Raw genomic sequence first — 13311 nt, 5'->3', positions numbered from 1 at the left:
TATTCCCCGTTTTATAGACGATAGAGGATTTGATTTCACGTATACATGAAGAATCATTTCAAACCTGGAGAAATTACCAAGTAAGAACACAAAATTATCCAGCATTAAGGTGGTCCTGAATCGACTGCATCAGTAGAAGGGGAATGTGATCTGCAAAGAAAAGAATGAGAGCAGCAGTCCTTGAGCAGGAAAGCATCTTGCAAAACTGGGAGAGGAGCAGAGAAGGGCCCAGGGAATTCATGATCATGCGGCAACAACTTTACTGGGCCCTGACCTCAGAGCTAGGCAAGAGGGGCAGATGATGTCCAAGGAAGGAAGACAGCTTTTGTCCCCAGTCAAAGATGCTAAGCTGCAGCTACATCACTATAGCTAATCACTCGACTGTTTTTAGGAGCTGTTAAGGATAAATCAATCAAGAGGTATCAGCAAACATCACCAAATGCCAGATCTTCCCTCCTATGCTAGCAGTTAGTTAACTGGATCACACTCTATGACAGTGTAGCTCATAGTGTCTTTCACGAAAGATTGAACACAACTTCACAAAGTATTCCAAAACAATGAAGAGAATTTTGCATCCTTCAGCATGGAGAAAACAACCATAAATGGAATAAACACATGCTTTTCTAAACACTAACACATCATTTATCTTCTCCTGCCACTGCTCCAGATATATAAGCCACACCCCATGGCCAGGTGAGAAAAAAAAATTACAGGAGACAAACCAGAAGAGAGAAGGTAAAAACCCAATGGATATAGCAGAGCGAAGAAAGAACTTTCACTCCCCTCCCCTTCTCTTCTTACCATGAGCTTCCGATGAGGGATGGAACCCCATGCATTGCATTCCCCACATGCACATAAACACACCGCATTTAATTTAACTCCAGCCCTAACAACACAACAGCAACATGAACAAGCCCTAGCTACATAATTCTCTTGTGGGACAAGAGGTACACCCAATAGCCCATGCCATTTTGTTGTTTCCCTCACTTCACATCTACAGCCTAGCAAACAGATGGCTCCGGAGTCCAGCCAACAGAGACCAGCGTCGGCAGGTCTCACAGGGGACGTTTCCGCTCGCCAGCGATGCTGAGGAGCCGCGCTACGCCCTTGGTCCACAGCTCGTACTCCCTCTGGCTGGTGCACTCGAACTCGATCACCCGGTGGTCGGCCGTCCTAAGGCCAAAGTAACGGCGGTGCTCACCGTCCTCCAGAAGGTGCCGGCCTGGCCACGCAGCGACGTCCTTGCAAACATCTATCACCACGCCTGCAGACGACACGGATCAAACCTCAGTGCCATGGATGGATAATGAGATGTTTACATTGCCATGATTTGCCTGCCACTTACTTTTCTTCTTCTTGGTGATTGTTCCTGCAACATGCCGGCTCTTCATTTTGAGAGCAACCTGGAAACATGCCATGATAGCTAAGCGAAAAGTCATGAATTTCCATGAAAAGTTCAACACAATTCAAGAACAGAAGCATTACCAGGCCCATTCTGTTGATGTACACTGACACAACCTTCGAATGCAGTGCGCCTGCAGAAAAAAAATGATCACGAAACAGCAACATCAGTACATATGCCTTTTATCTAACACATCATGAACCAGAAATATTATCACCAAACAGCAAGCACCTTTCCGTGTGCGCTTAAGGAGCTCAGTGCCGCGAACGAGGAGTTCTTGGCTGCACACGCCGAGGAAGGTGTTCTCCTCCTCGAGCGAAAGATCACTGAGGCTGCTGCCGTTGCTCTCCAGCTTCCGATGCTGCTTTGGCAAATTCTGCTGCTTCTGATGGTGCCCCCCTCCTCCTCCTCCCATTGTCCCCTTTTCCACCGGGATCACCGCCGCGATGTTCCACACCTCCTTCAAAGCCCTTGCCCTCAATGTGGCTGCACCTCGCAATGCTGCAAACAACAAGCCACACGATGATCATCCAACCCAAAGCTTAGCAAACAGTTATCTGATCCGGTCGAAATGACGAACCAGTAGCCGCGGCAGCTGTGACCGTGACGATGTCTCCGGGTGTCCTGACATTCACTGCCGAACTAACAACCGCCTCCAAGTGCTCACGCTCAGCTCCCATGGACTCAGCAGCCTCGACACATTGTGCAGCCACAAGTGTCGCGGCGGAAGCCATAGCAAGGTCGGTACGGGCTGCGCGGTCATCCTTGCCGGATCCTGAGGCTGCAGCAGTGGCAGCAGCGACAGCCGCAACCGCAGCAGCCACCGCTGCAACTGAAACAGCGGCATGGACCTGCGCATTGTGAGCTCGCGTCTCCTCTTTCTTCTTCTCCTTCCTGTCCTTGAGCCACCGGCCTACTGTCTTGCTGCCGCCTCGGTATGCCTGTGGCTTCGGCGTTCCCACTCTGCAGTACTGCATAGTTTTAAAATGGTCTAATTAGCAAAGTGCAATCAGGTGGATGCTTATAGTTCTCTATTCTTCTGTTCAAGAATAAATTCCTAGTTTTAAAATTGTCTAGTTAATAGAGATCATACAGAAAATCAGAAGGATGCTCATAGTTCTCTTATTTTCTGTTCAAGAATCAATTCCTAGTTCTATGAACAATATTGTATGTCAAACAAACTTAACTGCCAGGAGTTGTTGTTTTAAGTGATAGATTCCTTACACTTATGGCTGGCCAGCACCTTGAAGTGATAGGTCGAACACAAATTTCTCGGTGGGTCCTTAACTCATAGTACTAACATAATTATTCAAGACTCGTTGGCCAGTACAAACCACTGTGTTTGCACAATGTTAAACCATAGTACACTGGCTTAGGTCGAAATGTTTAGCTAAAGTCGTGGCATATACTGGTGCATACACCAGTAAACTATGTACAATCACAGAATAGAAAAATCGACACAATCATGAAGCGGTGTGGAATGCAACATTGGTCATGGATCAGATAAAAGAATGCATCATTACATTAGATTAGAAAGCTGGAGGAACAAAACTTGATTAGGGACCGAAAAGGCACAGCTAGCCTCATGATGCAGAAAAGCGAGGAGACCAATCTAAAAGGCAAGGACTGCATGCCTGCGAGCGAGCCTGCTACTTTCTACCCAGAGAGAGAAACGGGTGCATGGAGAGTGACATGGGAAGGCAGGACGTGCACAGTGTTTGCTTGCACAAGCAGCAGCAGACCAGACCCCAGAATCCACAGACTGAGACGGTACCGGAATTGGAGCTTCATTTAACACATACCAAGAAAACATCAAAATACATTTTTGAAATAAAATTAGCACTGCAAAGGGGAGGTTATACAACTTTGATTAGCTCAGCTGGGATGAATAGAGTGCCCTGTCTACGGCTTGCATATCCTAATAAGATCTTTGACCTTGACCTCTCATAACTTGTCTCTCTTGGGGTTGGGTGCATGTGGTACGGCAGCAGTGTGGGACATTCTAAGGACTTTTTTCTTTACTCTTAAACCCAAATTCTGGTGACCCATGGAACAGATTGGATCTTTGGAGGCATTTCAGATTGCTTATCATGAGCTAAATAAATGGTTCAAGGACTATTTTAAGAAAGATGCTTTCAAGTTGCAAAACTAATAATTTGTCAGGTGAGACAAACCAAATTTATGGGCTGGTCTGTCTGCTTGACACATCGCTTTGCCTCTGCATACCACAAGCACATAATTGTAGCACCATACCGTGATGGCTTGCGAAATGACCAAGCTGGAATTTTTAAAGGTGACATTCTAAAGCAACACAAAGAGGATATAGGAACAAATCAGATACTGTTGTGAGCCCGCATCTGAAGTGACATTTAACAACTACTACAGTTAAAAGGTGAACAAGGTACAAGCAAGGTGAAAACAATGCATGAAAGATAGTAGTAGATAAGAGAGGAATGGGTCACTTTTTTTCGACAGATGGGCAACAGGATCCGACATTTGGAAAAGAGGATGCGTTCCTCAAACCAAGAATAGAGCAAGCAAGTTTCTATATCAAATTTGTAAAGATTCCATTAGATGCACGTGAATAAAACAGCAAAGCATGTTACATTTTGCAGGAATTCGAGAAATGTGGTGGTAAAAATGGCTGAATATATGATTGTTCATGGGCAGCTCCATCCAAGAAGATGATCCTGCATGTGAAATGGGTACAGGCTTCAAACTGGAAAACAGGAGCTGTCGGTGAGCGGAGATGGGAAAACATTGCACAATGGGGTGGCGCCGAGATCGCAACCTCTCAAGAGAGAGAAAGCGAAAGCGATAGGGCAAAACAAAAGATGTGGGGAAAAAGAGAGAAGGGTTAGAAGCCAGGTGTTTTATCGGAATGAGAGAAAGGCAGCGGGCCTGTTCTTTCTCTGCCTTTGTTTTCTTCCGTGCTCTCTCTCTCTAGAAAATTTTGTGCACAGGGAAGGCTGCAAGACTGGTCTCTTTGTTCCAGGCAGTTTGAGAGTGTCCCATAGCTACCTATAGTTACTTTCATGAACAAATGACTCTTCTAACCTCCTCTGGTCGACCACAAGTCCACAACCAGGTTGCGGTAGTGGTGTGTCTAGTGTGATAGTCTACCATATCCGTACTAATCTTCAAAATCTATTGATATTTAGTTCATAAAATTGTATATATATACATCTTCTGTACATAAACCTTGAGGGGGATTGTTTAATTGCATCCTATAAACTGAAGAGAAAATATCTTGCCATGTATAAAAACACAAATGCAGAACATAATTTAGTAACCATTGCAATGAAAAGTTTGGTGAACAGAAGATAATTTTCCTAGAGAAATAGCATGGTAAAGCTGCACAAAAGATCCATCATTTAATTTTCTTCTTTTTAGCTGCAGAGCCCAGAAAAGATGATTTCCCACTAAACAAGCACACGACCATTAGTCGTGCACACAGTACAATTTCTTTTGGTGTTTTTCCGAAAGCCTGAAGAAAATCACGCATCAGACAGCGCGTACACTAGTCCCCTGGTTCTTGTTTCTTTCACCAGATTATTATTAAAACACTTGAAAACATCTAGGGGTGGTACTAGTACTAGAAATTTAGCGCAAGACAAGACAAGCCTGCGGGCTAGTGCTTGGTTTTAGCATTAACAATTGCAGCAAAGTACTGCTAGAAGTGCCAGTACTACACCAGTACACATGAGGAGCTGGAAGAACAGGCGCCTAGAAACTAGCAGTGGTAGCGCAAAGGTGACAAAGGTGCGAACCTGCGAGTCATCAATCTCCGGCGAGACCGGCGGGCTGTCGGTGAGGGAGCCACCGCCGGTGAGAGGGCCGCTGCTGTGCGAGAGCCGGCCGGACGTGAGCGGCGCCACCTCCTGCAGCCAAAAATTGCAACAGTGCAGTGGTACATCAGGTTTTGATTGTACAGATCAAATTAAAGGGCACAGTTTTACTAGTATTGATTTGCGCGTTCGAACTGGGAAAGAAGAAAATAAAAGGAGCTGGATATGGTTCTCTGAATAAGGCAGGAATTTGTGTTTGGTGATAAATGGTCGCCTTGGCCATTAAGCTTGGTTGAAAAATAGAAGAAGGGTGAGGATTACACTTCTTCTAATTGCCCTTAGCAGAAGAATCTCCCCTTTGGCCGTTTCCCCTTGTCCGAACTCCCACAATTTGAAGTCAAAATAAAGCTGGAATTCGATCGAGCGGGTGGTGAGGGCAACAAGACGGTCATGAATTCCCATCAGAGATGGCTGGATTTCGTACTGGGGCGTACGCCCCAATAAGAAGGCTCTGACAGAGATTCACGGGCGATGAGGAAACCAAGAACTCATCAGAGAGACGTACTAGTACAGAGTATCCAACGGCCCGTAGAAACTTGTGAATTACTACCAGCTGGTGGTAATTATATCAGTAGAATGCAGCTGGGCAGAAGAACCCGAAATCTCCACAATAAGAAACGACCAAAGCGAGCAGAGCACACGCTTTATTGTTTGTTAAACAAAAGAAAACAAAAAGAGAGAGATGGCAGAAGCTGACGACATCGACAGAACAGGCAGGCTATCTTTAATTTTTTGCTGGACTCGTGGAAACGGATCGTGGGTTGTTTTTCGATGTGAGCAGAACTGATCTTCTTGGCTCCGACCGGCCGGGAGAGAAGAGCAGGAGGAGGGCTGACCGACTGCGCGAGGATCCGCTCCATGATGAACTGCGAGGTGGCGGCGGAGGCGAAGGAGAAGGAGCTGCCCGCGGTGGCGGCCCCGTCGTCGAGCTCGCAGGCGGCGTCCTCGGCGATGGGCCCGACGAGGGCCGGCGACGGCGGGGCGCCGGGCCGCGGGCGCGGGACGTCGACGGCGGAGGCGCTCCAGGATCGGGAGAGGAACTCGAACGGGTCGAGCGGCGGCTCCGGCGGGCGGAGATCGCCGCCGGCGGGTCGGGCCCGGGTGTGGTGGTCGGCCATGCAGGTGCCCCGACGGCTGTGGGGCCGGGAGGTAGAGTGGGAGTGGGAGAGTGTGTGTGTGTGTAGGAGAGCGAGTCGGGCGCGTGAGTGAGGTTCGCTGCGAGTCGAGTCGTGCGAGTGAGAAGGGGAGGAGCACGGGGGAAGTGGAGGTGGTGGTTTTATAGATGCCAACCGCCTCTCTTTCTTTCTCTCTGGCCAAGCTCCCCCTTTCTCGTCTGTGTACCATGCCTACGTGTCATTCTGGTGCACTGCCCTCGCTTTGCACGGTGGGTATACATTGCGTGCGTGGTTCAACAGTATTGAAACAATTCAAAATGTACAGCTCAAATTATGGTGTAGTATAACACCAAAAAAAAAGTATGGTGTAGTATGGCGCATTATCGATACTCATTTCCATCTTTCTAGGCTTTGAACTACACCTGGGCATTCCTCGGGCCAGACCGGGCTTGAAAAAGCTCCAACCTAAATTTCCAGGCCCGAGCTCGGCCCGGCCAGACCTTCGGGCCTGAACCATGTCCAAACAGAGAAAAGCCCGGCTTGGCCTGAACTAAACTAAAATCATGTTTTTTGCAAGCCCGAGCCCGGCCCAGCCCAACGTTCGGGCTCAAAAAATAGGCCCGAACCCGCCCAACATGCAAGCCCGACCCGGCCCGACCTGGGATTTTCGGGCCGGGTCGTCCAGGCCGGCCTGCCCATGCCCAGTTGTACTTTGAACCCTCAACCACGACAGGGCGCTCCGCACCAACCTCTTACCAAGTCATTCCGCCCACCCGTCTCCTATTCTCTCTCCTGAACACCTTGAGAGCTGCCTCTCTCTCTGGCTCCCCTCCTTCGATGGCCTTGTCAGTCGGAGTGACAAGAAGAATGGAGACCGAGTATAGGCTAGGTTTAGTGTGTTTTCCCTATGTCGAGTATGGCGTTATGCCGCTAAGATCCAGGACATCGATGCATATGAGTTGCGTTCAGTGGATAGTGGTCGTGCTGCTTCTTGGCATGTTGCTCTGATGGCCCAGAATCGGAGTTGGAAAATAGGGGAGCCTACCGCGTTGTCGTTCAATAAGCTCGCAGTGCAACCTCTAAATCTAGAGGTCAAGGCAGCTGATGCCCAAGATGGAAGCTCGATGCCTCTCTTATGTGCTCTTCATGGAGACGAGGAAAAAAAGGGTCGTCTTCCTCATGCTGACGGGGGGCTAGACATGCAGCAGGGGAGCGATGAAGCTGCTCCTGGGAGTGCATCCACATCGGTTCTGCTTTGGTCAACATCATGTATGGTCGAAGGGCGACAGCTCCCTCCCTCTTCGTCAACATCAGTTCATATCCTCGTCCGATGACTACATATCAAAATCAACCTCCATGATGATATACCAAGGTGGAAGCCCCTCGGACCAACTCAGCAAGCTCCGACGGTGTGGTGCTCGGTTGTGTTGTGATGTTAAGAAGCGGTGGCGTTGGGGTTGGACACCATCACATTTCCATTATTCCTATTAGGGTCGTTCGTGCGAAAAGTTTGGACTTGATTGTAATTTCTTTATTCTCGCAGTCCTCCATATAACTGAAGCTCCACTGAATGAAGCTTATGGGTCCCTCCGGGACCTACCCCTATTACAATAAAGAACCCCACCTCTCTCTCCCCCTTGCTCGCTCGACCTACCACTCCCTCTCTCTCATGGGTTTGGAGTTCTTGTGCTCTGACCGGTCACTAGAATATGCGTTCAAGAAATATCTGAACGGACATCGATACTCCTGATCCCAAGTTTTGAAATGCGCAAGTCATATGTGGGTGGAGGAGGCCGAGGAGGCCGGCCGGAGGAGGTGGTGGTGGAGTAGGAGGAGGAGGTAGGTGGTGGTGGTGGTGGAGGAGGAGGAGGTGGTGGTGGTGGTGGAGGAGGAGGAGGTGGTGGTGGTGGGTGGAGGAGGCCGGCCAGAGGAGGTGGTGGTAGAGTAGGAGGGGGAGGTAGGTGGAGGAGGTGGCGGTGGTGGTGGAGGAGGAGGAGGTGGTGGTGTTGGAGGAGGAGGAGGTGGTGGTGGTCGCTAGAGGAGGAGGGGAAGGTTGTGGTGGGTGGGTGGGTGGGTGGAGGAGAAGGAGGAGGAGGTGGTGGTGGTCGTGATGGTGGTCGTGGTCGCCGGAGGAGGAAGTCGGAGGAGGAGGAGATCGCCCGTGGTGGTGGGAGAAGAAGGGAAGAAAATGGGAGAAGGGAGAAGGCGGAGAAGTGGATGAGAAGTGGAGGAGAAGTGGTGCCTCCGAAATTCAAATTTCAGAAGGGAATTCTGTGGGGCATGTTCACATGGTGCGCCACACTTTTTTTCAAATTTTCTATTTTGCAACAAAAAGTCTTTAAATTTCTGTATCTTTTACTCTTTTAGAATTTTGCGATTCTAAAAATTATCCAATCAGGCAAGCCCCAGTGAATTCGGATGTAGAATTTTCTCCCGGTCATTTTGATATATTGTGCGTTTTTCGAGTTTGTATGCAATTAGTTATCAAGTTTGATGATTTTGCAATGCAATTTTGCAAAAAAGTCAAAATTCATGTTTGTTAATTTTCAGTGGTACTTCAATCTTTCTCCTCCAACTAGACATAAATATATCATTTTAATCCTTGTAGCCAGCTGGCTATGACTTAGAGCAAATACAATAAATTTTAGTGAGTTGGCTATAAATTAAAATAGTATATTATTGCTTAGTTGAAGGAAAGAGGGGAGGAGAGAGAATAGGAGTGGGCTCTTAGAGCAAGTTTAATAGTATAACCAGCTGCTGGCTACTACTACGTACTAAGCTAAGTGTCATGTCATCCGAAGCTAACTTAGAACCAATATATAATAGTGAGCTATAAAAATATAATACCTCCATTTTAAGGAATAAGGCGCCCTCGTTTTACGTATTTTTTGTTTAACCAAAATTTACTTCAAATAGATAAAAATTGCTTCTATAAAATTAGTATCATTAAAAAATACTTTTCAATACTAATTACATATATGATAATTAACATTTTGTTGATCAATTTTTATGGTCAAATTTCGTCAAAATACACGCGCGCATTATTCTTTGAAACAGTTGTAGTAGTACTTCATCAATGCATGACTCACCTTTAATCTCATAAAATACATAGAAGCATGTGCTAGAACTGGTTTTTGCATAATCTTGAGAGAAACTTTGTTTATGACGTCCCAAACTCTTTTCTTTGCTTTTCAAATTCGTCCTTTTCCTTGTCACGTAGGGATGCTAGCTTCATTACCAGCGCAAAACTCTTGTCAGCCACAGCTAAACAAGGAACTGCTAGTGCCAGCAGCGCCATGCGTTACTGTTTGGGAACACCCCCGCTGACGGCAGTGTTGTAAATGCTACTCGCTGTACACGGCCGCGGCGTGACGACGTAAAGGGACCCAGCCGGGGATGTGGCTCCCGCCCGCTGCGTGCGCAGAATTAACTCGATCGGCATCCGGAGGAGCGGCCGGGGTGTGAGAGCATCTCCAGCGGTATCCCCGAGGAGGCCCCTTCGAGGATAGTCTTTTTTTTCATCCGGATGGACAAGAACGGTCTAGCTGTGCCCCGGTTTCTTGTTTTCGTTCGGAGTAGCCCTTTCATCTGTTCGGAGCGCTCAGGCCATCCCCAGGTTCCCGAGGGCCGGTCGGGGAATCCAGACGAAACAAAAGCGCGGGAAACATCGAGCGGACCCGCGTTGTCGGCGAGACAGCCGGTAGTTCCCACCATTAATTTCGTTTTCCCTCCAAATTGCGCTGCATAGAAGCATTTTGCCCGCCAAAATTCGGAGCTACCGTCGTTCTCCCCCCACAGTTGCAGCTCCTCCTCTTTCCTTCCACCACCATGCCGCCGAAGAAGCTCGCCGCTGATGGCGCGCCGAAGGCGAGGAAGCCGTGGGCGCCTAAACAGAGGCCGCCGGGCATGTCAAACGCGGCATGTGCGGCGGATAAGGAACGGCGGCAACACGAAACTCGCGCCCGGGCGGAGAGGGAGAAGAAGTGCAACGCGAAGAGGGTGGCGGCGGAGGAACAGGCGAGGCTGATCTCCATTAACTTCGGCCGCCCGCACATCGCCCAATTCCCCGGGTCATGGCCTACCCAAGGTATGGTCGGATCTCCTTCCTTCACGCCGGCGTCGCCAGCCACGACCATGTACCATGACACCTACGCCGCCGCCGGCATGGCCGGGTTTACGCCATCGCCGACGGCGTACGACGGTGCGATGTACGAGGGCATCTAGCCTGCCCTGAGGCGTGGGCCGCTTCCCTTCTCCAACCCCGGGATGCCGCCGCCAAATGAGCCTGTGATGCACGAGATGATCACGTCGGGCTCCATGGACGCTGCGGCGAGCCCGAGCTTCACACAAGAGGAGGCAAGGGCGGCGGAAGTCGTCGCGGGACGGCTTCAACTCCAACCTCGACCAGGGCGATCACCACACTGATGAGAACAACGGTACCCAATACGTCGACGAAGAAGATGTGGAGGCGTACGTCGACCTGGACATCGACGAAGCGGAAGCGCCCGAAGCCCCGGAGGCACCGTCCAAGGGGAAGAAGAAGAGAAGGAAGAAGAACTCGCCGCCAGCCGAGCTGCGGATCAAATGGACGGGCAAAGAAGAGGAGTGCCTCGCCGAAGCTTGGATGATGGTGTCTATGAACGGCATCACCGGCGCGAATCAGAGCTACGACACGTACTGGCAGCGGGTCAAGGTGGCGTTCGACGAGCGCAAACTCGTTGATCCAAACTTCAACAATACGGTGATGGAACGCGGCGAGAAGGCAATGGGCACCCATTGGGGGATCGTTCAGGCGGCGTGCAGCAAGTGGCACGGCGTACAGGAGGAGCTCGACAAGCATGTTGTGAGCAGCGAGGACTATGAAGCAAGGGTATACTCACTTGTCGTGACTCCTCCGTCGACCCTACATCGCCGAGGTTTTAATTTGGAATCGCCGTCCTGTTTGCCTGTCTGTTTTTGCAGATTCGCCGGGCGCTGGACATGTACGCGGACGACAACGACGTCCGATGTTCAAGTACTTCAACGTGTTCGCCCGCATCTCGGAGTGCGACAAGTGGAAGGCGGTGCGCAAGAATCTCGCCAACAACAAGGACGAGAAGTACAACCCCGATGATCCTTCCCCTGCCACGTCAGCGGGCCGCCCCGAGCAAGGCCAGAAGAAGCTGAAAGAGCTGAAGAAGGTCGGCCATCCAACCGACAGGTTGCAGGCATCCTTCGACAAGTGCTGGGCCGACACGAGGGCGCACGCCACCGGGAGGGACGACAAGCACGACGTGCGGTGGAAGGCGATGCTCGCCAACCAGGGCGTCCGGATTGCCTTGCTCAAGGAAACATCGGCGGCGAAGAAGAGGAACACCGACCTGGCGTTCCTAATCGGCAGCAACGACACCAACATGGACGATGAGACGAGGGCCTGGTACGACGCCCATCGCCGAGACATCCTCCGGCCACCGTCGGCTTCTTCGTCCTCTGCTTCGATGTCTACTCCCACCGCTTCGACAACTGCAGACGCCGATGCTTCGCCTGACGATGCCACGCCAGACGCCGATGTATCGCCCGTTGCTCATGACGGGACCGCCGATGAGCCTGTAGTCGTCTAGTTTCGATCGCCGGAATGTGGCTGATCTGATCGCCGGACATTGGCGATTCTTTTGTGTTGCGGGAAGACAATATTTTGAATCTACCGTCGCTATAATGGGCGAAAGCCGGGGGTGCGGCTGGGAAAGTGTTACCCCCCACGGTCGTTTTACATCCGCCTGAGGTCATGGTCTACCACCGCCTCGAGAATGACACTGCACTCACTAGTATGTCCCTTGTAGATCCCTTGCCAAGAAAAAGGGCAATTCTTCCAGCCCAATGCATATAGACAATGCTTCCGAGCATCCCAGGAAACCCTCGCGATGCATTATGTTTGAGGATCCGAGCTGTATCATCTGCTCTTGGTGCTCTCAATGTTGGAGATATGCCCAAGAGGAAATAATAAATGGTTATTATATATCTTTGTGTTTATGATAATGTTTACATACCATGCTATAATTGTATTAATCGAAACATTGATACATGTGTGTTATCTTCTATTTCTAAATAGGGGATCCCCACTACATTATTTTTCTCAACATGCAGGCTACCCACATTAGCAAAGCTCTGATTGGTCCACATCATATTGTCAACATTTGTGATGCCACGTCATCTTCCGATGCCATAGATTCAAGGGAGCCGTTCAGTCTGTGTTATGTTCGTTTTATTTTCCACGCATGCTCCATATTTATTCCCATCTTCCTCTTCACATTCCATCAAATCACGTTTCTTTAGTGCGGAAGAGACGGATTTCCATTTCCTTCATCTTCCACACTAAAGAATGGATGCACTAATTAGTGTAGAGTTGCTCTCCAATTTAAATACTGCAGCACCTCCGTTTCCGTCTTCCCCACACCTGATGCACGCCTCCTGAGTCCTGATCGAGAGCTATTCCGTTCCCCTCCTCTGCTGGTCGAGATTTAGCCGTGTTAAACCATTGCTCTTGAATAGACGAATTTGAAGTTCAGTCATCTCTCCCCATGGCAGATGGGTGTCCGATCCTTTACTTCATAGTGTCTTTTCATGGTTTACTAGCTCTGGCCTGATCTTCAAATGAGGACGCCACCGCAGACCGGCAATATAACTTGGGTGGTTAACAACATCATCTTTGGTCCAGCTGAATCTTAAGTATCAACGGTAATAGCACCCTGTGATGCTCCAAAAAGGTACGCGTTTACAGATGTGTGTTTCTCTCCTTTCTTCTGTATGTTGTGCGATCAAATATTTAGTTTCATTTCTCTTTCTATTTAGGCACTCATTCATTATGTCTGATGCATGAGTACTGATCATCCTTCTGCACTGTAGGTACTTAGCAAGATGTCGCTGAGTAAATCTACCTGAAGTTCTTTTTTCTACCAGGCAATTTAAT

At 49.3% G+C, this 13311-nt stretch overlaps 1 protein-coding gene across 1 annotated transcript; it reads right to left on the bottom strand.

The window, feature by feature from the left end:
- Positions 1-599: 599 nt before the first annotated feature.
- Positions 600-6485, bottom strand: LOC127293749 (VAN3-binding protein). Its single transcript, XM_051323392.2, has 7 exons — positions 6087-6485; positions 5173-5283; positions 1983-2373; positions 1634-1903; positions 1486-1535; positions 1346-1403; positions 600-1264 (listed from the first exon to the last, which is right to left on the bottom strand). The coding sequence occupies exons 1-7, from the start codon at positions 6366-6368 to the stop codon at positions 1056-1058; spliced, it is 1371 nt and encodes a 456-aa protein (XP_051179352.1). The 5' UTR covers positions 6369-6485; the 3' UTR covers positions 600-1055.
- Between the last annotated feature and the right edge of the window lie 6826 nt (positions 6486-13311).

This window comes from Lolium perenne, chromosome 4, assembly GCF_019359855.2.
Source record: "Lolium perenne isolate Kyuss_39 chromosome 4, Kyuss_2.0, whole genome shotgun sequence".
Classification (NCBI taxonomy): domain Eukaryota; kingdom Viridiplantae; phylum Streptophyta; class Magnoliopsida; order Poales; family Poaceae; genus Lolium; species Lolium perenne.
The sequence above is the reverse complement of the archived record's forward strand: the minus strand, read 5'-3'. Positions and strand labels throughout refer to the sequence as shown.

Coding starts and splice junctions, on each gene's coding strand:
- LOC127293749 (XM_051323392.2), bottom strand. CDS start 6,368: ATGGCCGACCACCACACCCGGGCCCGACCCGCCGGCGGCGATCTCCGC. Junction 2,374..5,172: donor CGGAGATTGATGACTCGCAG/GTTCGCACCTTT, acceptor AAAACTATGCAG/TACTGCAGAGTGGGAACGCC. Junction 1,404..1,485: donor ACATCAACAGAATGGGCCTG/GTAATGCTTCTG, acceptor GCATGTTTCCAG/GTTGCTCTCAAAATGAAGAG.